The sequence below is a fragment of the Ictidomys tridecemlineatus genome, chromosome 8, assembly GCF_052094955.1.
Source record: "Ictidomys tridecemlineatus isolate mIctTri1 chromosome 8, mIctTri1.hap1, whole genome shotgun sequence".
Classification (NCBI taxonomy): domain Eukaryota; kingdom Metazoa; phylum Chordata; class Mammalia; order Rodentia; family Sciuridae; genus Ictidomys; species Ictidomys tridecemlineatus.
The window spans coordinates 70,418,096-70,444,290 of NC_135484.1; the positions used below are offsets into that span (position 1 = coordinate 70,418,096).

Consider the following 26,195-nt stretch of genomic DNA (forward strand, 5'->3'; position numbering starts at 1 on the left):
CTCACTGCACTTACTTGTTTGGCTACCTTTTCATTGGCAAGCTCTCTTATGGTGACATCTCGATCACTATTCCTCTCCCTCCCCCATTTTCATTCACCTCCATTTTAAGTCTCTCATTGAGACTTAGAATTTGGCATTTGCAGAAATCCACCCCTGGTCCATTGGCCCTTAAATCCTAATTTCTAACTCCATTTTTCTCACTGGTTTCAGGTCAAACTGACTAAAGTATAATACCTAGCTCAAAACTAAAAAATGTGTTGGTTGTACAGTATGGGCAATACTATGCACCTTGGAGTATAGTATTGTTCTAGCTTGTAAGGATCAAATGGTTTAAACTCTCTGAATCTACCTATCATGTCCTGAAGACAAAATATTGATTTGCAAGCCTATTGATAGCGCTAGTATGGTGCTACACACGCGTAATCCATAACTTTAAATGAACACGACAAATTACGATAAGTGGTACCTTACCCACATGCTCTTGTGTAAAATTTCTAATATCAAAATACTAACTTCTATCCGTGAGCATTCAGCTTCCATAGTGTTACTCAGGTTGCGTGCGCTGACTCGCTTTTAAAGAATCTCTCAAAGGATCGGGGACTAGCTCAAAGTGACAGACAAAACTGCTTCTTTCCACGTATACCAAATTTGGGGAAATACTTGAGAGGTTTCTGAAAAAAAAAAGATTCGGCTGTTTAGGACCGAAACTGAAAAATACGCCACAAAAACATCTGCAAGCGAATCAGAGAAGAGGAAGTTGAAGGATAACATAGTTCACTAAGCACAGACAAAATCGGAGGTTTCATCTTTCCCGCTGGTTCTTAAAAGACCAACCACAAAGACTTTCCGTCCTGCTCCTCTCCACTTCCGCTCGCGCACTTTAATTGCGTCACCATCTCAGATCTCGCGGGATCACCCTGTTGCGGATGCCCTTTTTAACAAGGGTCTCGCGAAACTTGTTCTACAGGTCCAAGAGTTAGCCTCTCACCCTTGTCCTCCCCATCTCTCAACCAGTTCTTCTTTTCTCTTTCCAAGCCACAAATTACTCCCCTCCCCTCATAGTCCTCCTCCTGTTTCCGATTTCGTATCGGAACCGGAAGTGTGGTGGGCGGGGCCCGGCAGCGGAAAACGCAGCGGAGCCGGAGCCGGGACACGGCAGTGGCCGCTGCCCAGTCCACCGCCACGGATCGCGGGGTGGCAGGGCTGTGCGGCCCCAGGCTGAAGGTCGGCCCGGAGGCGGCTGGGTACGGGTCTCACCCGGATTGTCCGGGCGGCACCGTCCCCGGCCCTCCCGGGCGCCGCGAGGGATCATGTCTACAGCCTCCGCCGCCTCCTCCTCCTCCTCGTCTTCGGCCAGTGAGATGATCGAGACCCCTTCCCAGGTCCTTAACTTTGAAGAGATCGACTACAAGGAAATCGAGGTGGAAGAGGTGAGCGAGGCCGGTCACCGAAGTGCAGGTCGTGGCCCGCCCCCGCTTCTGCAGGGTCCCGGCTCTGAAGGCGCCTCCCTGATCCCTTTAATTCGAGGGGTTCACCCGGGAGCCCCCACAGCCTCTCGGAGATGAGGTGTGGAGGACTGAGATTAGCTGCTCGTTGGTAGTTTTCCCCCTTTCTTTGACACTCTTACTAAGTTTGAGTTTGATACTCTGGTGCCTGGATTTGGTTCACCTTAAAGAATGAACTGATGAGGGTATGGTCCACCACTTCTCACATCTGTAAGTATTGTAAATTCAGCGAAGACCGTGGCCATTGTGGAGTTTCATTTCGCTAGACCTGGTGTTTTTAAGGGCCAAAGATTGTGTTGTGTTGGACTTCTAGTCCAGTGCCTGCTATTTAGGGATGGTCAATAAATATTTCTTAAATTTGTGGATAATCAAGTCTAATAAAATGTTCCCCACAGTACCAAAATGGTTCTCAGTTTATCTGATACCATAGGGCAATACTAATAATATTAATTAAGTGTTCTTTCTCCAGTTAGGCCAATTTTGATGAACTTTACCGTTAGTAACAAACTAGTCTATGATGAAAAAGTGTTTCAGGTAGCATATTCTAAAAGAGATAACTAATGATTATAGTGACAACCAGAATTTTGCATCAGACCAAAAATCGCTGTTAGAGAATTGAATCCATTCTTTATTCTGCACTAATTTATTTTAGAAAAGGTAGTTCATTGTATCTGTAATGTGTTGCCACTTTTCAAATTCACAGAGGGGTATACGGTTCTGAGGATCATAGAGTTTAGAAAAGTTTTTTTAAAATGTAACTTTTTTTAGGGCTGGGATTGTGGCTCAGCGGTAGAGCACTTTGCCTAGCACGGGCGGGACCCGGGTGAAATAATCCTCAGCACCACATAAAATAAAGGCATTATGTTGTGTCCATCTACACCTAAAAAATAAATATTAAAAAAACTGTAAAAAAATGTAACTATATTTAAATACACTTTAGAATTTGTAAAAACTTTGTGAATAGTTTCATACAGTTACCATTTATTATTTTTAAGTTAATTCATATTGCAAGTGTCATAGGGCTGGTCCTAGTAAAATAGTATGAACTCTGAGTTATCTTTATTTTAAAAATCTAAAGTTACTTTGCAGTAGCAGCAGATTAAAATTAGTAAGCTAATTAGCATTAACATGCATGTTTTGGAAGAATAATGGATTACTGAATTACATATTTTTATCACATAGAATACCTGTAGAGAACATTGTATTCCTTGAGAATATTCTCATCTTACAAGGTAATTTGGTGAAAAGAGCAAGATTTGGGGCATTAAAGGTAGGTTCAATGTATCATAAATGCTGTGCGATTTGGGAGCACGTTTCTTAACTTATTTGAGCTTCTTAATTCCTTAACTGTAGCTTCCTTAACTACAAAATACGGGTAAAATTTATATTTTGTCTATATAGCGGATCTGATTAAACAGTATATGTATCATCCTACACAGTGCTTGACACATTAGAAAACAGTTCCAGTGAGGAACAGTGAGTGACCTGCTGTAAGGTTGTGTGACTAAAAGACAACTTGTATTTTGAAGAAAAGAAAATATTTTTTGGTATCTTTTTTTCCTCTCATTGAGGCTATGTTAAATTCCTTTTTCAGAAATGGATTGCTGATCCAGCTTTCATGGCTAACATTCTTTTTTAAGAATAAAAATTCAGTGAGTCAGAATACAAGAATTGCAGTTTTTAAATAAGCATTTACGTCTACTCTGTGGTGAACTACTATGCTTGGAGACTACAAATTGTTATATAATAATAACTTGTGCTTTACCAAGTCATTTTACAAACTTACTTGATTGGCTTATTGAAACCTTAGTTTTTGCACGCTACTTTCTAAAGCTTTTTGTATTCTTGCTTTATGAAAGTATGTGCTGAGGAGACATTTATCAATTTGATGCTTTTCCTCAAAAGCCACTTCACTTCTGGTTAGGTTTTTGTTTCCAAGACTCTTTTTTTGGTTTTGTGTTTCAACCATCACCACTGCCTCATGTATTTAAGACATTTTGGGAAGAAGAATTTTGTTTTTAGATGAACATTTTTTCCTATTTTTAGGTAGTTATTTAGAGTTTTTTGGTTTTGTTCTCTTACTTTTTATACTTTCACATTGCAGATTTATTTCAGATCTTTCTGATGTTGAGACTATGACATCATTTCTATCCTATTTTTCATTTGCACACATTAAAAGTGTTATATAATCCATGGTGCACCAGGGGTACTCTATTTTTCAACTTTAAATTCTGCTTCTAGGTTAAATCATGGGCAGGAAAACAGATGACTAAAAACAAACAAACAAAAAAAAACAGGCAAAATGTTTTGCATTACTTTCAGTATTATATATGTTCAAATGTATCACCTTTTAAATTAAAATCATATACTGTATTTCTCAATATATAATTGAATCAGCATTATATCAACATAATTAGAAACTAAAAAATTCCAACCACAGGTCAATTATAATAATTTAGTAGATAAAAATATTCCTAAATCAGCTGCTTTCCTAATATTGTGGCTCAGTAATATATTGGGCACTTTTAAAATTCCGTTCTATCAAATTTATGTAAGTTCTCAACCTCAGGAATTTACCTACTTTTTTTAAAGTCGTTCCATTTTTATCTTCTTAGATTTGAGTGTAGAGAGTGTTAGAATTAATTGTGAACTGTGTACATTGAGGATAAGGTTGCAAGAAGTGATAAAAACAATGTAGTATGGTGAAAGGTTGCTGGACTGGGTATTTAGAAAATTTTGATGCTATAGATTCTGCCATAATATATTTCTGTAACTTTGGGCAAGTTCCCTCATTTTGGGGGCCTGTGATTTCTCTTATAAAGTAAGGGATTGGACAAGATCATTTGATATCTCTTCCAGTTCTCAAATGAAAACATGTTCATTGTTTCCAGTGTTTATACTTTGTTTCCACAGTAAGCTTAGAAATTCTTTAAAGACAATGATTATGATATCCCATGAAATATACTTGGTGACCAGTTAATTTTGGATAGACAGGTCAAATGAAATCCCCATTTTATAGGTATTAACAAGTGGTCATGAAGTTTTATTTGCCAAAGGCCATGTCTGTAAGTAAATGGTAGGACTGTGGATTTAATTTGAGATTTCTTGCTCATGAGTCATATGCTCTTTCCACTGGATTTACAATGTCACTTCAGTTCTTTCTGATGTACTTGATAATGAAACCTTACTCTGGGAATAGAAATACATAATACTTATTTCCTTTATAGTAGTTAGTCCCCAGCATTTAACAAGCATTCTCCGCGAACAATACTACTGAGGTTCGGTGGAGCATGAATACAAGAATCCTAGGATTCTCTTAGAAATATCTGACTGAGTAGGAGACTAGAATAAACAAAACTGTTAGTTAAATTTTCAGAACCATGAACTTAAAACTATGAATATGGTGTAAATTGAGCAGATATACCATAATTTAAAAGTTAATTGCAGAAGCCTCCACTGAGTGGGGACAAGTTTTAAACTAGGGTTTTGAATAAAGTGACCATTATCATGGGTTGAGAAATTCACAAAGAAGTTTCTTTGCATTTGTTCCTGTGCCCAGAGTGAATATCTTTGTCTCCTCACTATTCAAGGCCTACCTCAAATGTCCCTTCCTTAGAGAAACACTCCTCCTGCAACTAGATCTTTTCATTTCTGTTATTTTTCATGGCACTTACAGAAACAGAAATTGTGTATCCCTCTTAGCAAAATTCACATTTGTAACCTCAATGCCTAAAATCTAGAAAGTTCTCTTTATATATTTGTTGAATTAGTAAATAAAATTATCACAGCATAATTATGACAATTAAATGCCTATATGGATCTCTTATATCACATATAATAAAACAAGGGTTAAGATGTGTTATGTGATTTGACTAAGGTAGCATTTACACTGGAAATGAGATCTGGTTCTTATTCCAATGTTGATTCTATTATATTCCATTATACTTGGCGAATACTTTTGTTTAACAGAGGTAAAAGATGCAGTCAAGGGCCAGGTGTTATGTAAAAGCCAAGTATTGGTGGACCTTTACTGAAATACTAAAACCCTATATACAATGGTTGCTTTGTAAAAAAGAGAGACCCAGAATGTGGATCACAAGTATAGTGTGTGAGCAAGTATATTGGACACATACAATCACTAAACATGTTCTTAAATCTTATGAGAAACACACACAAAAGTTTTGTTTCAAAAGCTAAAACTTACTGGGAAGAGGAAATGTAGAAAGAGCTTGTACAATGATGTAAATTTTATTGGTTTAAATTATAAATGTATGAGCAACTAGAAAAAACCCTCAATCGTGTGTGTGTGTGTTTATATAAATACACACACACACATATGTATTTATATATATATATATATTAATATATATATATATATATAAAACAGTGGTCTGAATAAGCTGAGTCTGTAGATTTGTTAGTCACTATTTAATGCTGGATATATAAAATAATCAATAAACTTTACCATGTGAAACTTAGTGAACACTGATTTCAATAGAAATCTGGAATGGTTATTATGGTAAAGAAGTAGCTTACAGAGATAATTTTTGTGTTGTGCATGTGTATCTTAAAAGGTAACCTGAGCATATTATTTGAAGGAAAGGCCTATTAAACAGGTCAGAAGTTTTATGGCAGGCTTTAAAAGAGTAGATGGAAAATTCAAAAGAAAGAATAATCACCCCTTTTATGTTATCAAGTCTGTCTTGTCAGCAGATGGCAGTTCTACTCTGCCAGTTTATTAATAGATATTGAAGTTCTGAAATAGTTGGAGGCCCCAAGTCCTAACTAATAAATGTATGATCTATGCTTGTTCTGTCATGTTCCAGATTTCTAGCCAAAGTCATGACAACATAGCCAGGGGTCCATTCACATAGTCCATATAACAGAGCCAAACCAAACTGATAGCTATAGTCACTGAACTAAAAATAACACAAACTGGGGCAATTAAGATGAATTATTTAATAGCAAATTAAAAGCACAAAGGTATACATCCTTTTCCATTTAGTTTAGTTGATGTCTTTTTTAAAAATCTAATTTCATGAAGGAATGGAGAAATCTTTTACCTGAAGAAGTCAGTTTTTTAAAAATTGCTTTCTTAAAATAATTCTGATTTTAGTTTTTGTTCCTTACAGTAGTAATTACATTAAAACATTCTTATACCATCTCTTATATTGCTATTGTATTTTTATTAAGAAATTTAAATCTGCTTTTTTAATTTTTAATGAGACTAAAGTTATAAATCCAAAACCAAGAAGACTAAACCATGGCTGGGAGGGGGGAATGCATATCATAAAAGAATTAATCTAAAATATTTTAACTTAGAAGGAAATATTTCTTAAATTGACTTTTATAGTCAACGTCCTCTTTGCACTCCTGTATTCTGTTTTTTACAAAGATGAGGGATTGTGAAGAATATCTGAAATATTTATTTGTAGGTGTACCACTTTGAATGAATAGTGATTTGAATAAACTGAGTCTGTAGATTTATTCAAGATACTTAAAACTTAGATATTTTCTCATTTTTACACTCTTGATAAAATTAGTTTGGGGGAAAACCAGTCATTCAAAATAATTGTTACTGGTAATGTTTCAGAAATACATTATATTATTCAGATAATGAATACAATCCAGAGGTATATTTGATTTGTGAATTTGAATTAGAAATTTAGTTTTAAGTAAAATGTACATTTTTCAGTATATTATAATTTGAATATTATGTTTTTCATTGTTTGTCTCAGTTGGCCAATGCTTACTCAGTAGTGACCCTGCTACTCTCTTCTCTTGATCTGTCATGTCAGTAAAAACATTGGATTGCTGTCTGCAGTTTGTAACTTTGACCTATTCCTTCTCTAACAATGTATGTAATTTTCTTACATGTTTCTTGTTATGACATGTCATAGTACAGGCAAGACAATTTCTCTGAATCTGATATTCTCCACCATTTTATATTCTCAGTGTAATAAGTAAATATGCTACCAACCTATTGGTATTTAAATTTTTTTCTTAAAAGTATAGATTTTTAAAAAACAAAATCAATACATTTGTAATGTTTTCCATATCTACAGAGTGCTCTTAGCCCAAGAGGACTAGAATACAGACAATAGTGGACTTTATTCTTCAGTAAATCCTATTACAGCAGTCATTTCCGTGATTTTGGTTATTTCCCAGTAGTAAAGCAAGACACTTACTGTTTTGGGTATGTGTATGAAATATGTATAAGACATGCAAAAATAGATCCAGTATTTTTAAATAATGGGAGATGTAATAACAGCAAAACTTATAGTTCCATAATATTGTCTAATTATGTCTCAAGTTACAATAAATATTTTCCAAATACAATCATGCCAGAATATGAGGATTGGCTTGATTAAAATAAGCTAATATGCTAGATGCAGTGACACAGGTTTATAGTTCCAGGCTGAGGCAGTAGGATCACAAGTTCAAGAGCTGACTGAGCCACTGTAAATAAAAAGGCTGGTAATATTGCTTAGTGGTAAAGTGTGCCTGAGTTCAATTCCCTGCAAAAAGAGTTTTTTTGTTTGTTTGTTTGTTTTATAATTTGTAAATCTACTTAATCAAAGTCAAGTGAACTTCTATATGCTAAAAGGAAGGGACAGAAAATGAAGTCAGTATTTGACATGTTAGACTTGAAATTCCTGTAGAACCTTGGCCTTTCACTTTTAAATATATCTCCATCTTGGGTAAAACTTTTGGATGGGAAGAAGATTTAAGAGTATGAAGTCATGAGATTAGAGAGCACATTGAGAAAAAAAAAGGGCCAAAGACTGAGCCCTAGAAAGTATTAGCATGTAAGATTTGGATAGAAGAAGAGGAGTTAGTGAATAATGCTATGATGGAAATATTTCATAATTAGTCTTCTGTTGATTATATTGTGGTTGATTCTGATTTTTTTTTTTGACACTGCAAACTAACATGAACAGTCCTTTCATACCTGTCTAATTATTGCTTAGAATTAATCACAGAAGCACAATTTCTGGGTCAAAATGAATACACTTTTGGTTGTATCTTAACACATATTACTGTAATCTAGGGATTTACTAGGCTAGAGCCTCCAAGATGGTTCACTCTTTTCTGGCTGAGTGGTGCCAGTATCTGCTGGGAGATCACTTGATTCTCAACCATACACTCAGTTGCCCTCCATGTGACCTATCCTTATCAATTGGGCTTCTTAGATCACGTGACTGGGTTCCAAGAGGAAGGAAATGGAAGCTGCTAGGCCTCCTCAGCCCTGGTTTTGAAAGTACAACATCACTTCAATCACACTACTGATTAAAGTAGTCCTTGGCTAGACTTGATTTAAGGGAAGAAGATACAAACTCCTCAACTGGGAAATTGCAGAGAAAGAAGAGATAGACGGTATCCATCTTTGGAGATTACCATAAGCCTGTTATTTACGCCTTCTCTTAACCCCAAATTGCTTGTTTCTTTAAAAATATGAGGTTTTTAAAAAACCCTTTTCTAAACTATTAAAAGTCTGATTTGAATATAATCTTTTGAAAAGTTGCTTGTTTTTGGTAGTAACATACTTGTGAGTAGCTTTTTCTAATGCTTCCTTTGTATAGGGCACTGGACTGAAGTTTGTGGAGCCTCCATTATTTTGGCTTCATGAGACATATCTGAAAACTGATTGTGGTTTACTGATTCTGTGATATTGAATAGATAACTTCAATTCTTGGAGCCTTGGTTTTCTCCTAAGATGGAAGTAAAAAATCTAATATATTCATAGGGTTCTGATGAGACTTAAATTCTATCACATTTGTGAGTGCTATATGGTGCAATCAAGGTTTGTTTAGCTACTTAAGAGTTCGTTCTTCAGTCATAAATATTTTCCTTTTTTTTTTTTTTGTATCAGGGATTGAACCCCAGGGATGCTTGAACCCACTGAGCCACATCCCCAGCCCTTTTTTATATTTTATTAGAGACAGGATCTTGCTTTGTTGCTTAGGGCCTCTCTAAGTTGCCATGACTGGGTTCTAGCTTGGGACCCTCCTGCCTCATCCTTCCAAATTGCTGGGATTATAGGCATGCTGGCCCTTCTTTTCCCTTTTTACTGCCCAGCATGATGTCTTGGCGCTTAAGAAAACTTATGTAAATAATACAGCAAGAGAAGGAGGACTCTTTGGTCTATGTGAGGGCTTCCACTGGAATATTATATTATGCTGTTGATGTTGTAGCCTAATGCTTGGTTTACCAAACATCATAATTACCTGGAGGGCTTGGGAAAACACACTGTTGAGCCCTACCTTTAGACTAAGTAATTCTAAGTAGGAGCCTGATAATTTACATTTCTTACAAATTTCTAGGTGATGCTAATGCTTTTGAACCAAAAACTGCCCTTTGATGACCACTGGCTTAATGCTTTCATTATTCTTATAGCTGCTTTATTCTGAAAACATTTTTTTTCCTCTTGGTTTCTGTGACAGTCTTCTGCTTTGCCATTTGGCTGACTGTTCCTTCTTAGTATTAGCTAGTTCCCAGTGTTGTATTCTCAAAGTTGAAATGCTGGCAGGTGCGGTGACACAAGCTTGTAATCAGCGGCTGGGAAGTCTGAGGCAGGAGAACAGAGAGACACTAAGCAACTCAGCGAGACCCCTTCTCTAAGTAAAATGCAAAATAGGGCTGGTTTGTGACTCAGTGGTTGAATGCCCCTCAGTTTAATCCCTAGTATCTACCCTCGCTCCCCAAGAAGTCGAAATGCTTCAAAGTAACATAGTCCTCAAGACTACAATATCTAAATGTTGGTTTGTTTTTTTGCTTTGAGGTTGTTTTTTTTTTAATCTCATCTAATTGGCTTCATGAGAAATTGATAAGAAATACCCTCACCCTCCGTATGCTGATGACTCCCACATTTGTATTTTTCCCATACTTCTTCACAGATGCCCTGGCTCATGTTTTTACCTTCTTACTTTAAACTTGTATTTGGATCTCTAGTTGGTATCTTAAAGTTTATGATTAAGACTAAATTGAGTTATTTTTTAAAAACTTGCTTTTCATTCTTATCCTTTAAGAAATCTGGACATTATTCTTGATTCATCTCTTTTCCTGTATACCTATCCTGCCTGTATGCAGACCATCAGCAAGCCCTGTTAACTTGGTATCCTCAGGTTTCTGCACTGCCATCACTCCTTTATTATTATTATTATTATTATCATTATTTAGTTATAGGTGGACATAATATCTTTATTTTTTTTTTATTTTTATATGGTGCTGAGGATCAAACCCTGTGCCTCAAGAATGCAAGGCAAACGCTCTCCCTCTGAGCCAGAATCCCAGCTCCCCATCACTCTTTTCCCTCACAGCTGCTATCTCTTATTTGGGCTGCTGTAATAGGTTCCTAATACATCTATTATATATTCTTTCTTCCCTGTAATGTATTCACATAAGAGCTAAAATGGTTTTTTTAATGGAAATCCTATCACCTCTCCTCCCTTAAATTTCTCCACTGTTTCCCACTTACACCTAGACTGAAATCCAAACTCCTTTTTGTATTATATAGGCCACTTAGGATCTAGCCTCTGCCTATCCCTCCAGCCTTGTCTTAAATCACTTTTCTCTTCTCCTGCTAGGCACCAACCACACTAAGCACTCTTTAAGTATTTCTCCAGGTCATTAGTAAAACGTCACCTTTCTTCAGTGAGGCCTTTCTAAAATTAGTTGAGGGGGAAGTGCATACATATATGTAAACACACAATTATGTTCCTCTTTTTTCTAGCACACTTACTTTCTGAAATTTTGTATACTTTTCTTACATACCTTGCTTCCTATCTATCAGTTTCTTTTCATAAGAATATAAACAGCAAGAGTAAGGATTATAGTTTGGTTTGTTTGCTGCTATGTCTATAATCCAGAATAGCGCCTAGACCATAGATAGAATTAAAATATTATGAATAAGAAGGGTATTTTCTCTTAGGGACTTTATATTAGTTGTTTCTTCTCCCTCATCTTGGTTGATTCCCTTTGTCATTCAAATATCAGGTTAATAACCTCCTTAGATGGGCTCCTGTTCTACCCACTTAGAAGCTGTCACCAGTCTTTGTCATAATGTCCTTGTAGTTTTTTATTGTCTGTGTGGCTTTTTAAAAATAGTCTGGCTTTCTGTTTTTAATCATCCTTTTGTGTTTTAATTGTTCTTTCTCCTCCACTGGCCCCATATATTAGGAATTATATTTCACAGTAGATCAGGGCCTTTGTCTTTACTTCTGTATTTCTGGTATACCAAACAGTAGCTGAATATAGTAGGCCCTCAAGATTTGTTGGTATAAGGAGTAAAGAAATGAAGTTCATTTATTCTCTTTTCATAAAGCCTCATTTTCAGGTAGCTGTCACCCATTTCTCCCTGCTTGCTAACTAGGCCTTTTCCTTGACTTTCATTGATCCTCAGGAACTCAGCCTGTTCTCTGCATTAAGCCCCCCTTTTTTTTGAGCAGTCTTTCATTCAACAGCCTCTGATATAAGTCCCAACACTCTACCCTATAATAGCTTCCTTCCCATTGTCAGAAGACTCTTTGTCAGTTACCTTTTTTGTCAGTTTTTCCTGATCACTTCCATGTTCTGGGGCCAGGGGAGCTTGGGGTATAGTCTCCCTCTGTCTTATCTTTTTTGCCACTATTCTTACTCATTTGTATCTTCTCTTGTTTGCAAGACATATTCTGTGAGGCTGCATGCTATTGGGGGTCTAAGTGAGGAGTAGGTGAGGCCAATATAAGTTTTTTCTGCCTTTGAATTCCTAAGCCTGTTCTGGAACAGGTCAGATTGGGGATGAAGTCTTTAACCTCCATCATGGACTCTGAGTTTTGGTTCTCTTCAGCTGTTAAGTATTTTAAAAAGAAATACTACTGTTGTTTAGTCTTGAATTTCTTCTGTACCTTCCTTTTATTCCATGAAGATAGTGGTCTCTTGTTTACAAATACTTTTTCTTTTTACCCCAAATATATCTGTATTTATACTGTTGGGGGAAAAGAAGTCATTTTTGATACATAGAAATTTAATTCTCAAGCATTGACTTTCTGCTTATAGCCTTACTCCTTTGAATTCATTGCAGTTATTTTTGTCATATCTATGTATGTGTACAGCCTTGGACATCTTGCCTTTCATTATCATTTTAGATCCTATTATTTCATTCTGCTTATAAAATATCTTAAAACTATAATGAGAATGGAGTTTTCTTGAAGCCATAGGCTCTCATCATGATTGTGCCTGTTTTATATTTCAGGGTGTTCTGGAAAATTGCTTTCTTGAGCAAAAGGGAAAAATTTATTATGTCCTCATTTGCCCACAGTTTGTTCCCATAATTTTAAGTTGAAAGCTCAGAGTTAGATATCATCTCATCACTAGGTGGCACTTGTGGATCACAAATGGTCATATATACCCTACACAATTTTTTTGAGAAGGGCATGCATGATCCACAGATAGAGATGATGTTTGAAATCCCTGTGTGAACATTCCTCAGAATAGAAAAATGAAAGGGAGTCCTACTAAGTACCAGTTGCTTTGATATATTGTAATATATGGTTGAAGAATACATTAAATTACTTTATAATCATTAGTTTATAGTTAGACTGGTTTCTGTGCATAACTTCTTAGTCTGATGTGGCCATAAAGTTGAAAAACTTTTAGGCCCTGTTTACTATCCATATTAATTTACTGTGAGAGAAAATTTGCGTACTACAGCTCTGTTCACTGATTCACACCCAACCCTAAGCACTTACTGTTCTTTTGTAGTATTATACAAATGCCTAATTTTCATTTGTGGACCCTATCGTTATTTACTGAGAAAATTGTAAGCATCTCTGTTTTACTGTTAAGAAAACAGAAGCTCAAGGACATTAACTTGCCCAGTATTAAGACCTAATAAATAGAGACTACGTGCAAATTCAAGGCTATTGGGTTCTAGAGCCTGGGCATCCTCTTTTTTCTTTTTTTTTCTTTTCTTTTTTTTTTTTTTTAATATTTCTAGTTGTAGATGGACACAATACCTTTATTTTATTTATTTTTATGTGGTGCTGAGGATCAAACCCTGTGCCTCACACATGCTAGGCAAGCCCTCTACATCTGAGCCGTAACCCCAACCCCAAATATTTTATTTATTTCTTTTTATGTGGTTCTGAGGATCAAACCCAGTGCCTCATATGTGCTAGGCAGGCACTCTACAACTAAGCTACAACCCCAGCCCCTGGGCATGCTCTTTTCATTATTTTAATGGTGCCTGGTAACCACTACCCATTCATTGTAAAGTAACTAGATGGCATGCAAATGATTCATGTTAGTTTCTTTCTCTTACTAGAAGTCTGGAAGAGACCAAGTGCCTAAGCAGCTGGAGGACCCTGAGGTCCAGAGTTAGGAAGCATAAAAGAGAAAGTTACCAAAGGAAGGACTGGCTATCAGAAATATTGGCCTAATTTGCAATTTTGCCTAGAGGCATCCTTGTTTCCTTAAGGCAAAGTTGCATATAGAGCATGTTGAAAAATATATGCTCTGTGCTTCAGATCCTGACTTCTGAATACTATGTGATCATCTGATCTTGTAATCATGTGACCTGATTTTCTTACATTTAAAATGGAGCAGAATGAAACATGTTAGTGCATGAAAAGCACATAGAAGAATATCTGGCACAAGGTAAACATTCAGCAGAGGTTGACCATTTGGGTGGCTTTATACATAAATGATTTATGAAGTATAATTTGAGCCATGGCTAGAGTGTCCATACATTCCAGATTACAATTACTGTCCTTGTATAGTTGTTGTTGTTGTTATTATATTCTGTACAGGAATTAAACTCAGGGGTACTCTACCACTAAGCTACATCCCCTGTCCTTTTTTATTTTTTATTTTGTGATAGGGTCTCACTAAAGCTGAAGTGGGCTTCATACTTGCTATCCTTCTGCCTCAGCCAGTCAAGGAGTGACTGGTATTATAGGCATGTTCAACTGTTCCTTGTCTGGTATAGTCATTATTAATGCCCCCTACAAAGTGTCCCTATGTAGATAATAAATCATCTGATCATCCTAGCTATAGTCAGCTTTGTTATAGAAGAGTTTTATGTAAGTTTCTCCAAAGTGAAGATTCCTCCAAGAGACGACATAACTGCTGTCTGGCATATGGAGGACATTATATGTGTTACAAATTAGGATTGCTACCATTCTAGTATTAGACTACCTGGCATTAAACTGCACTGTACCATTTGTTTGCTGCATATCCTTGGGAAGTCAATTTACTTCTTTAAATCTATAAATCTAACTTATTATAAAATCTATAAATCTAATTTAAATCTAATTTCTGTAAAATGAGGATAGCATTAGTACTTGCCTTCTATGGCTGTGTAAATAAGGTGATGTATATAAAGCATGGAGCTCAATGTCTACATAGAAAATATATGCTATATAGAGAGTTGTTCTAACAGGTATAAAAGCTAATTTTTATTTTGTTTTATTCCACTGTTATTTTTATAGTATGGAAAATTTCAAATAAAAATAGAACAACTTGACAAAGTGATGGAGGACCCATGTGATATCTGTTAGTTTCAGACAGTAATATGATACACAGCTGATCATTTTTAATTTTTAAAAATGAGATATATTTTACATATTATAAAATTCACCCTCTTGAAATGTTACAGTTCAGTGACTTGCAAATTTACCCAGTTGGTCACCATTACAGTAAATCAGTTACAATATTTCATCATTTTGCAGGATACTTGCTACCCATTTACATTAATTCCAGTTTTCACCTTCAGAACTAAGCAACTACTGATCTACTTTATAACACTAAATTTTTCTTTCCTGGGCATTGCATACAAATGGAATCTGATATGTGGACTGGCTTTTTTCACTTAGTATAATTTTTTTTAATACTTATTTTTTAGTTGTAGTTGGACACTTTACTTATTTATTTTTATGTGGTGCTGAGGATCGAACCCAGGGCCTTGCACATGCTAGGCAAGTGCTCTACCACTGAGCCACAACCCCAACCCTTAGTATTTTTTTTTTTTTTTTTTAGTATTTTGGTATTTTTGAGGTTCATCTGTGGTGTTGTATGTATCAGTAGTTTGTTTCTTTCCTGATGAATAATATTCTGTTGTATAGGTAATACTGCATTTTGTCCATCTTTCAATATTGCATCTTTAATTATATTTTTTATCCTTTCTTTTATTCAATATCCTTACTTAATTACTCAAAGCTATTTTTTGCTTTTAAATACAATTGCTTAAAACATTTATTATAATTATTATGTTTCTGCTTTTTGTTTTTCTGAACCTTCTTCTGTTCATTCATCTTGCCTATTTCAATTTTTTTCTATAATTAATAGAATGCTTTACATTGTTTATGCCTTCAAATAATGTTTTGGTTTGTTGCTTTTGATTTTATTTGAGAATGAAGGGGTGTCTAGACCATTGAAACAGTACAATCTATTTTACAGATTGAAACAGTACATTTTATTATCTCTTTGCTTTAATTAAAATCACTTCTTACCCAGTGGCAAATCCAGATATAGATGATTTCTAAAATTTTCTTAATCAGATTTGATTGTCTCCAGTGTTTATTTGAACTGAATCTATTTGCTTCTGATTCTTTTGGGTTTTTCTTTTAATTTAGGTTGTTGGAAGAGGAGCATTTGGAGTAGTTTGCAAAGCTAAGTGGAGAGCAAAAGATGTTGCTATTAAACAAATAGAAAGTGAATCTGAGAGGAAAGCTTTTATTGTAGAGGTAAGAGATTTTATTTCTGTTGTGTAATCCATCACCTGAGATACTCTGTGAATTTAATATTATCAAAGACATAGTTTTTCAATTGTCATTTCTCTGTATACATGAACATCAATTTGGTTGAACCAAAGGTAGTACCACAGAAATATTTTTTCATTCACACTTTTAATTCTGATTTTAAATTAGGGATAAACTTAAAATTTAAATGAATTCATCCCTGAATTAAAATAGTATCTCATCTATTTTAAGGCGTGTTATTTTAATTTTGAAATAGAAAAAAAATATTTTCTCATTAATGAAAATTAAAAGAAATTTATGCATTCATTCTTAATATTTTTAGAAATTCAAATGAGATTATTTTAAGGAAAAATAACTTCAAATTTGGTTTTTCCTGATTTAGCATGAAAATTTACAGTTCTGTTCTTTCACAGATTGGATGATGAAGGCAAGTTTGGTAATCATGAGGTCATTATATTATTAGATTTATTCCTTATTTTATTAACTTTGTATTATTTTGTATATAGATCACAGTATTTGATTAAATCAGTGCTTTACACTTTTAATCTCATTTGCCAATGGATTAGTGACCTTTACCTTATAAAGCTTCTGAATTTATATCTGTTCTCATTTAATCAAAATTTCAAAATATACTTACTTTTTTTTCTTTTAATGTATAACATGGAAAAATAAGCTTTGTTTCATTTTGTTTGCTTAGGCTGGCCTCATATTTAGCAATTCCCCTGACTCAGGCTCCCTAGTCGCTGGGATTATTGGCATGTACCACTACATGCCTTTAATTTTAAAGAAATTAGGGGCTGGGGATGTGGCTCAAGCGGTAGTGCGCTCACCTGGCATGCGTGCGGCCCGGGTTGGATCCTCAGCACCACATACCAACAAAGATGTGTCCGCCGAGAACTAAAAACAAATAAATATTAAAAATTCTCTCTCTCTCTCTCCTCTCTCTCCTCTCTCACTCTCTCTTTTAAAAAAAGAAAAAGAAAGAAAGAAATTAGAATTTAATTGTGATATGATGAAGTGATTTAAAATTGACTGGGTGAATTGAGAAACACTGATGATTGGTTTAATTATTAAAGGAAGGTGATCTTTAATAGTGTGCTCTAGGAATCTAGACTCAGCTTACCTTAGTCCCAATTTTTTGTTTATAGTTAGATACAGTCATCATATGCTGTTGCATTGACAGTGTCACAAAGATGATGAGATGCATGTGTGGTTAAATGCTAGGAATCAAAAGTCCAAAAGATCATAATAGCATGGGAAAATTTTTAAATTAACTTGTACACACATGTAATTTAAAGAGTCCAGTTGTTCTCTAAGACTGTATAATAAGAAACTATAATCCCCTATAGCTTCTCCCATGTAAATTTTCTGCTTCCGAGAGACACCCACTTTGATGTTTAGTGTCTCCTAATCCAGAAGCTATTTGTTGTACTGTCCCTAAAAAATTAGCCTCTAGTCTTCTGTTTGGATGCCCTGAGGTAGTCATTGAGCTATTGGAGGTTAGGGGAGGAAATTGGGGATCTAATTTTCCACGACTTCTTCCCTATCCCCATTTACTGGCTCTTTTGCATAGGTGTCTGGTATTACCACTCAGTCTCTTGGAGGTTTTGTGAAAACAGTCTGGTTGATTCTTAATGTTTTTCTAATTGCAGTTTTCAGCTCTTTTAGATCTATTATGTCTGTTATTGCTAGTCATTAGCTTTCTAGCTTCCAAAATGTGTGCTTCTGTTTTCTCATTTCACATTCTTTCCATCCTTTTGAGTTTATACCTTAAAAAAGGCCTTTACCATATTAGGGGGGAAATGGGATAAGTGCTTAAATAATCTGCTGTCTGAATCTTACTAGAATAAAATATAAGTACATATTTATGATAAATATAGTAAAGAGTCATGTTAGTTTTTCAGTTAGGATCCCAAATCTGTAAATGTTGACTGTAGAGAGACAAAGCTTTCTAGTAGCATATAGTAAAAAGATTTAGAGACTTCAGTGGACTTAATATAAGCCATAGCATAATGTAGATAATAGTGCAAAAGGTTAAAGGCAGAATAGAGAGGCAAATGGAGAAGAGACCAAGAAGCAGTTTTGTGGAAAGGATACATTAACCCATTTTGTCCCATCTTCCTAGATGTGAAACACCTATAGAAACTTAAATATAGTAATAATATATATTATAATGATATTAAATATAGTAACTCTAATATTAAGAGTATATATATATGTATATATACACACATGTATGCTCTACGTTATGATTTTCAACCTACCTTAATGCACATGTGATAACTTCCCTGAAATATTCACAGAATTGAAAACTTGGGACTTGATGGATTTATAGAAGTTTAGATGTGGAACAAAAGAAATGAGTACAGCCAAACCCTCATAAACATCAGTGTGAATTATTGGATCGTGGAAGATTAAAACTGGAAGTAGGGAAACTGGCTAGGAGGTAGCTATAGTAATTACTGCAGCAATTCAGGTTGGAATTACTAAGGGAGTGAGAATGGATAGGAGAGGATTATTTTAAGAGATAAATGGTGGAACTGGAGACGAATGTACAGAAAGTACACATTATAAGTCAGATAGACCAAAGTTCAATCTGTAGGATTTCTAGGCCTTCACTTTAAGGTCTTGTCTTTAAAACAGAAATGATATTACCTTCCTTGCAGTGTTGTGATGATTATATAATATCAAATAAAACTGGGCCACATGGGAGTAGGTAGACTCTAAGATCAGCAGGGGCTGCAAAGACAGTGATGACAAAAGTAGAGTGGCCTCTGGCTTGGATAACTCGGCTCACTGCCGTCTCTGAGATGATGTCCTAACATTTCTTGGCAGAATTTGTTTCTTCTGTGTGCTCATGCATTCTTCATAACTCAATAGCACTCTGCACATTGTTTACAAGTATTTGTTTATCTGCCTGTCTTCCCAGCTAAACTACTGGAGTGCCAAACTATTCTGTGCCATTCTAGGTCGGCACTTGGTATTTTCAGTGCCTGAGGCCACAGAGCTTGCTACATCATAAATAGTAATTGTTGAATGGTTTAAACAAATAGTTTGTATGACCATCACATTTAATAATGTTGTGAAATTAACACCTCAAAAACTATCACTTTTTAAAAATATTCTTAATTTGTTATAGCTTCGGCAGTTATCCCGTGTGAACCATCCTAATATTGTAAAGTTGTATGGAGCCTGCTTGAATCCAGTAAGTTTGTTACTTTTTCATTGTCATCTTGTCTAGAAGAAATGACATGACAGATGTATGCAAATATGTAGTACATGAAATTATTTTGATCTACTCTCTTAGGTATATTTCTGAAAAAAACAGTTGTACTTTATGCATTTGATATGTTTCTAGTCTTTTAGCAAAACAGTATATTAGAGGAGTTGTTTTAGGTGGCCTTATCTATTAACCTCATCTACTTATTAGTACTAGAGAAAGTCACCAAAATATTTTGTGATTATATTTTCATATTCATCTTCACTCTTAGAGGACACATAGAAGATAAATTGTTTAAGTCATAGATATCACCCCTTCATTTCTTAGTTTAGCACACATGATAAAGACCAAAATAATAATTTTTAATATACGTATAAAATCAAGAGGTTGAATTTAGTTTTCCAGGGCTCTAAGATGCTATATAGCTCCAGTTAATTCTTTTGGCATGTTTCCTTTAGGTGTGTCTTGTGATGGAATATGCTGAAGGAGGCTCTTTATATAATGGTGAGTGTCATTAGACCTGTCTTTATCTGGTAGATTAAAATAATTTGAAAACTTGTAATGCAAACTGTAAGTTATTTAATGTTCTTCACAGTTTACCATCACAGTTCCAAAAGTAAGTCATTTAAAAAAACTCTTAAAGATTAAAAATGAAAAGATGCTACATTAGTATGTGAGATTTAGAATTCTAAGTATACCAATTTTCAAATTGATTGTACTTATAAAACAGTTACATTGATTTTTAAATTAACATTTTATATAAATTTGTACTTTATATTTACTGTCTATGTTTCCTTCATTGTTAATGGGTTACTAGAACTTCATTGTTTTATTTGGTTGAAGTACTGGTTTTTAGTTATTATAAACAGTATAATTATAAATATCTTGATATGCCCGTTTTAGTTTTGTACTATTTCTGTGCATCTATTTTATTGTAATGTGACTAACACTGCTTGTCATTTACATTTCTATGTGACTATTAATTTGAAAAAGTATGTAATGTATATTAATTTGGATATACAAATAACATTATATTGAAATCCTATTAAATGTTAGGTATTTATGGCTGTTATCCACTCAAAATTATTACATATTTCCATCTTTTTTATTTAGAAGAAAATTGAGAGCAGGACTAATAAGAACAGGTGTAGAAAAATACCTGATCATGTGTTCTCAAAGAGCTTGCATTCACATTGTATCTTTTGTTATATGCAATAAAGTTCTTTTTAGTTTGTGCCTTTGTTTTGTAGTGCTTCATGGTGCTGAACCATTGCCATATTACACTGCTGCCCATGCAATGAGTTGGTGTTTACAGTGTTCCCAAGGAGTGGCTTATCTACACAGCATGCAACCCAAAGCTCTAATTCACAGGGACCTGAAACCTCCAAAGTAAGTTCTAATAATGTAACACTTCCCTCCCTGTCTCTCTCCACTCTTTGCCTATTCCCTAATTCAAGGTAGTTGTTGACCATGAGTTTCTTTTTTCTCTTCCCTTTTAGCAGAGTCAAGAATATTTACTCATTTCTTCATCATTTAGTCATTTCTCTAAGGTTATATTTTAGAATATTGTCTTTGGGGAGATTTTTGCCTTTAATAACTCCTGCCTTAGATTTTCAGATTTCTAGAATCTGTTAGCCTATTGATCTCATTTTGTGTATGCAGTATATAATATTACTCCTAGACATTTTTCAAGAGCAAAGACAAATTTGACATATTGTTCCTCTGTATTCCTAACAGTGAGCACAGTGTTCACACACAGTAGACATTTCACAAAAATTTACAGTGGTATTACTTGTCCTTTCAGAGGAATGCAAAAGGAATTTCTGGCATCTGGGTAGAAATTAAAATTATTCCATATTTTTCCATATCAAGAATCTTGGGATTTTGAAAGAATTTGAATAAAATTCCTTAAATAACTTTAAAAGGCTAAAACTTTTGGATTTTTTCATTTGTCTAGATATTCAATTAAAGAAAATATACATGAAATGTATTATTATTTTTTTGTCCAAGTTTTTTTCCTTCTGTACTCACCTATGAAAGACTAAGAGCATCTCTACATATCTTCTTCCCTCCACATGAAATTTCTCTTAGGAAATCAGTCACAGTGTAACAGTATACTCTTCATTTATTTCATTTTCTTGATACTGGCTTAAAACATTAAAGCATCCCTTCTGTTATAATTCATCACTCTCATGTTTAATCTGATGTACTCTACATAGTTCTAAATCTTGAAATTGTTGTTGGTGCAAGTGTGCCTTCTACTTCCACACTTAAAATGAATTCTGTTTTCCCATATCCCTGGTAAAATATGTTTAAGCTCTAAATTCATAACATTTTTATTTTTTCATGTGTCTCCCATGTCTTAGTTATCTATCTGTCTTGATCGGTGAAGAAGAAATCACTTAGTCCTTTTTTTCCTTACTGATATTTAGTCCTCCCCCCACCCCCGCTCTATTAACACAGAGTTGAATGCTTAAAACAGGCTTTTGAGAGTCATAGCTCTCACAGTAATACATGACTAATGATTCAAAGGATTTAGGTAAGCATGAAGCACAAAATATTTTTTTTTTCCTGGAGGAGCCAAAACCATCAGATGCAGTACCCAACAGTGTCCTTTTTCATCTCTATTAGGTTGTGTTTTGGTTTTGGAATAAATGACTGGTTACTGAATAATATATATAAAGAAATATCTTACACAAGGAAGTTATTTACATTTTCTAACATCTTTTTGCATTAATCAAATAGTTTAACCAGTGATCCTAATATCCTTCAACAATATATCCCATAAATTTTAGATTTACTTCATAAGCCTGGCATGACTGCCCAGAAATATCCTAATAAAATCCAAAGGATTCTTCTTTTGCTAGTAAATGCCACTAATATTTACAAGGAGTTAGGTCTGGGTCCTTCATTTCCCTCAGCATCTCTTTAGTTGAATTCATCCTATAGTATTACAAATCATCTTTGGGGCACCCAGTATACTAGTCAGACCTTAGAATTAGAATTGATTTCCTATAATGTACTAGGGAAAAGGAATTCTGTGGAATGGCTACACTTTCATATACAATTGAATGTACACACACCTGCTAAGTCTTATTGTCAGTGGAAAACCAACAGCTTCTCTGATTAAGAACAGTTCCCAGAATAGCACATAAAGAAGGAACCCGATGATTTGGTGAGGAGTTTTACATAGTGGCACGTTGAACTGTGTCCCTCTTTTATTTTATTTATCCTTTGCAAATTCTTTCACATGTACCTCAGAAACTAAAATGTGCTTTCAGTTTTAACTTTGTGACAGTAAGCCCACAAGATTTAAATTCAGATTTCATTGAGCTTTGAATGTCATGTTCAGGATTGGTGGATTGTTGAAGACTTAGGAGAAAAGGAGTACAAATTATAAATGTCATTTGTAAAAATTACTTGGATATATTGATTTTTACCAGGATGAAATAAGGAAACCAGTTACAGAGTATTTGTATTGCCTTGAGTAAAGGGTAATAAGAATTCTAACAAGAACAATAAGTTGGGGAGGTTTTTTTGTTGTTGAATTGAGTATAGAGGTAAATTGTATTAAGCATTTTTTTCCATTTGAATTCTCATGGGAGTATTTTTGGTGTTATAGAGATGGCTATCTTAGTCACAATGAAATAAAAAAATGATTCTAAATCTCTCCAATTAGAATTTAAGTATAAAATTATATATACAAAGTTTATGAAATTTATAATTAAAATTAGTTCTCATATTCTAATGACTGTTGAATATAAATAATTTATGATTTTTATAAATTATATTACCCATCTCTATTTATTTGTCATCCAAAGCAAAACCTAAGTGCCTCTTCATAATTATAATTGGGTAATAATATCACCTAGAGAATCTTAAGTTCTGAAAATTTTCTAGAAACCTTTCAGTAGGTTATTTTAGCCATAGTAGATTTGTACTTTTCCCACACATACATATTCTAGACCAAAAAAAAAAAAAATAGTTTGAACATTTTTAGAAATATCTTCAAAATGAAAACATTTAAAAGACTATTTTTTTCTTGTATTGATATATTTTACTTTAATTATATGATGTCATTATTTTTCAAATAATAATACATATTATGATTGGACTTCTACTTCCAGACACCATAATGTTGAGCTGCTGGAAGTTTTATAAACCCCTTGCTTTATTTTGGCCAGGGAATATTGAGGTCAGGACAGATTATGGAGCTAGAAATGAGGACATCAAAATGTGAGTCTGTTAGTCTCCCTAAGATAGCATTAGATTATGGTCAGTTAATTTTTACAGATATTCCTCTGAACTCTTTGGCTCTTAAAGTGACCAGATAACATTTCACAGAAGTTTAGTGATAACATTTATTTTGTTTAACTTCTTTTACCTTCACAAATGTCACTTCTTTTATTGTAGAATCAAATATTGGTCTTATAACTTTTTGTTTTTTGTTTTGTTTTGTTTTGTTTTTAAAACAGCTTGCTGCTGGTTGCAGGGGGGACAGTTCTAAAGATCTGTGATTTTGGTACAGCCTGTGACATTCAGACACACATGACCAATAACAAGGGAAGTGCTGCTTGGATGGCACCTGAAGTTTTTGAAGGTACAATGACAGAAACAAGATATGACTGATAATTTATCTTACTCCATGTGAATTGAATATGTATATATAAATTTTCCCTGTATCTATGGTTTTATTTTTTCATAGTATATAATTTAGAAACAAACAGAAGTCTGAAAAGGCTTTTAAAAATATAGCCTTAGATCCCAATTTTATGGCAAAATTTAAATTGTCTGGCATCTTTCATGCATATTCAAGCACATGTGTAGCTAATCCTCATTGTTCACAGATTCCATAATTACAAAATTGCCTAGTTACTACACTTTACTTGTAACCCCCAGATGAGCACTTGTGGTGGGTGCTGTTTCTGTTATTCATATACCATGTGTATAGCAGTGCACATTTTAAGTCACCCAACATACTTCCCAGTGTAAGTTGAAACTAGATGAAGTTCCACCTTCTTTTTTTTGTTTTCTATGCTTGCTTTATTCTCTTGTCTTAGTATATACAGATTTGCATTTTTTAAAAGAATTTTTATATATGACACCAGATTGCATTACTATTCATATTACACAAATAGAGCACATTTTTTCATATCTTTGGTTGTGTACAAAGTATATTCACACCAATTCGTGTCTTCATACATATACTTTAGATAATGATGTCCATCACATTTCACCATCATTTCTAACCCCCTGCCCTCACCCTTCCCCTCCCACCCCTCTGCCCTATCTAGACTTCCTCTATTCCTCCCATGCTCCCCTTCCCTACACCACTATGAATCAGCCTCCTTATATCAGAGAAAACTTTCGGCATTTGTTTTTGGGGGGATTGGCTAACTTCACTTAGCATTATCTTCTCCAACTCCATCTATTTACCTGCAAATGCCATGATTTTATTCTCTTTATTACTGAGTAAAATTCCATTGTGTACACATGCCACATTTTCTTTATCCATTAATCTACTGAAGGGCATCTAGGTTGGTTCCATAGTTTAGCTATTGTGAATTGTGCTGCTATAAACATTGATGTGGCTATGTCACTGTAGTATGCTATTTTTAAGTCCTTTAGGTATAGGCAGAGGAGAGGGATAGCTGGGTCAAATGGTGGTTCCATTTCCAATTTTCCAAGGAATCTACACTGCTTTCCCTAGTGGCTGTACCAATTTACAGTCCCACCAGCAATGTATGAGTGTACCTTTTCCCCCACATCCTCGACAACACTTATATTGTTGTTTGTTTTCATAATAGCTGCCATTCTGACAGGAGTGAGATGAAATCTTAAAGAGTTGTTTTGATTTACATTTCCCTAATTGCTAGAGATGGTGAACTTTTTTCATATATTTGTTGATTCATTGTATTATCCTTTTCTGAGAAGTGTCTGTTCAAGTCATTGTCCCATTTGTCGATTAGGTTATTTGTTTTTTTGGTGTTTAGCTTTTTGAGTTCTTTATATACCCTAGAGATTCGTGTTCTATCTGATGTGTGAGGGGTAAAAATTTGCTCCCAAGATGTAGGCTCTCTGTTCACCTCACAGATTATTTCTTTTGTTGAGAAGAAACTTTTTAGTTTGAATCCATCCCATTTATTGATTCTTGATTTTCTATCTATTAAGAGCCACATTTTCCCCACTTAGATGATTATATTGGTGATTTTTGCTGTTAAAAATGGTTTCCAATTTTAATGATGCCCAGGTACAAGAAGGCTGTGAATTTGTAAGACAATACCTGAAAATGCATGTGTTAGATAGCATTCATTTGGACATGATTCACAGTTAAAGAGTTCAATTTTAGTAAATCAGTGTTACGTGTTAATAAGTTTCTTTAAATAAGCAAACTTAGCACAGAAAGTTGTTTAAGTTGTTTATCGATTAGTTTATAAATTTTGTGATAAGACACATCAGGGAACCTTAACCCTATATTTTCTGTAAAAGTAGTGATTCAGTGTTAAGTCAGTGTCCGCAGATACTTTATAGAAGTGCTGGGAAAAATGATAATCAACTGTGCTTTTGTCTAGTGATTGAAACTTTTAGCTGTTAATTTTTAAAGAGCATGTCTTTAAAAAATGCAAATAACTGGGTAGAGAAATCTGATACTAAGAACTAAAAATAAAGGGTGCTTATGTTTACTTTCAGGTTCTAAAAGAGTAGTTCAGACTTTATATACTAATTTTCTTT

The 26,195-nt window shown here is 34.4% G+C and overlaps 1 protein-coding gene across 3 annotated transcripts in view; it reads left to right on the plus strand.

The window, feature by feature from the left end:
* Positions 1–922: 922 nt before the first annotated feature.
* Positions 923–26,195, plus strand: part of Map3k7 (mitogen-activated protein kinase kinase kinase 7) — a 64,778-nt gene continuing 39,505 nt past the window's right edge. For 2 of the 3 annotated variants that reach the window (XR_013425004.1, XM_005324695.4), the window contains exons 1-6: positions 923–1,430; positions 16,118–16,228; positions 19,383–19,448; positions 19,922–19,967; positions 20,714–20,852; positions 23,939–24,063. Coding sequence is in view for 2 of the 3 variants with exons in the window: in XM_005324695.4 (XP_005324752.1) it covers positions 1,311–1,430; positions 16,118–16,228; positions 19,383–19,448; positions 19,922–19,967; positions 20,714–20,852; positions 23,939–24,063 (607 nt within the window). In the remaining variant the exon portion in view is untranslated. The remainder of the gene's footprint in view (positions 1,431–16,117; positions 16,229–19,382; positions 19,449–19,921; positions 19,968–20,713; positions 20,853–23,938; positions 24,064–26,195) is intronic. The other variant, XM_005324696.4, reaches the window with a different exon arrangement.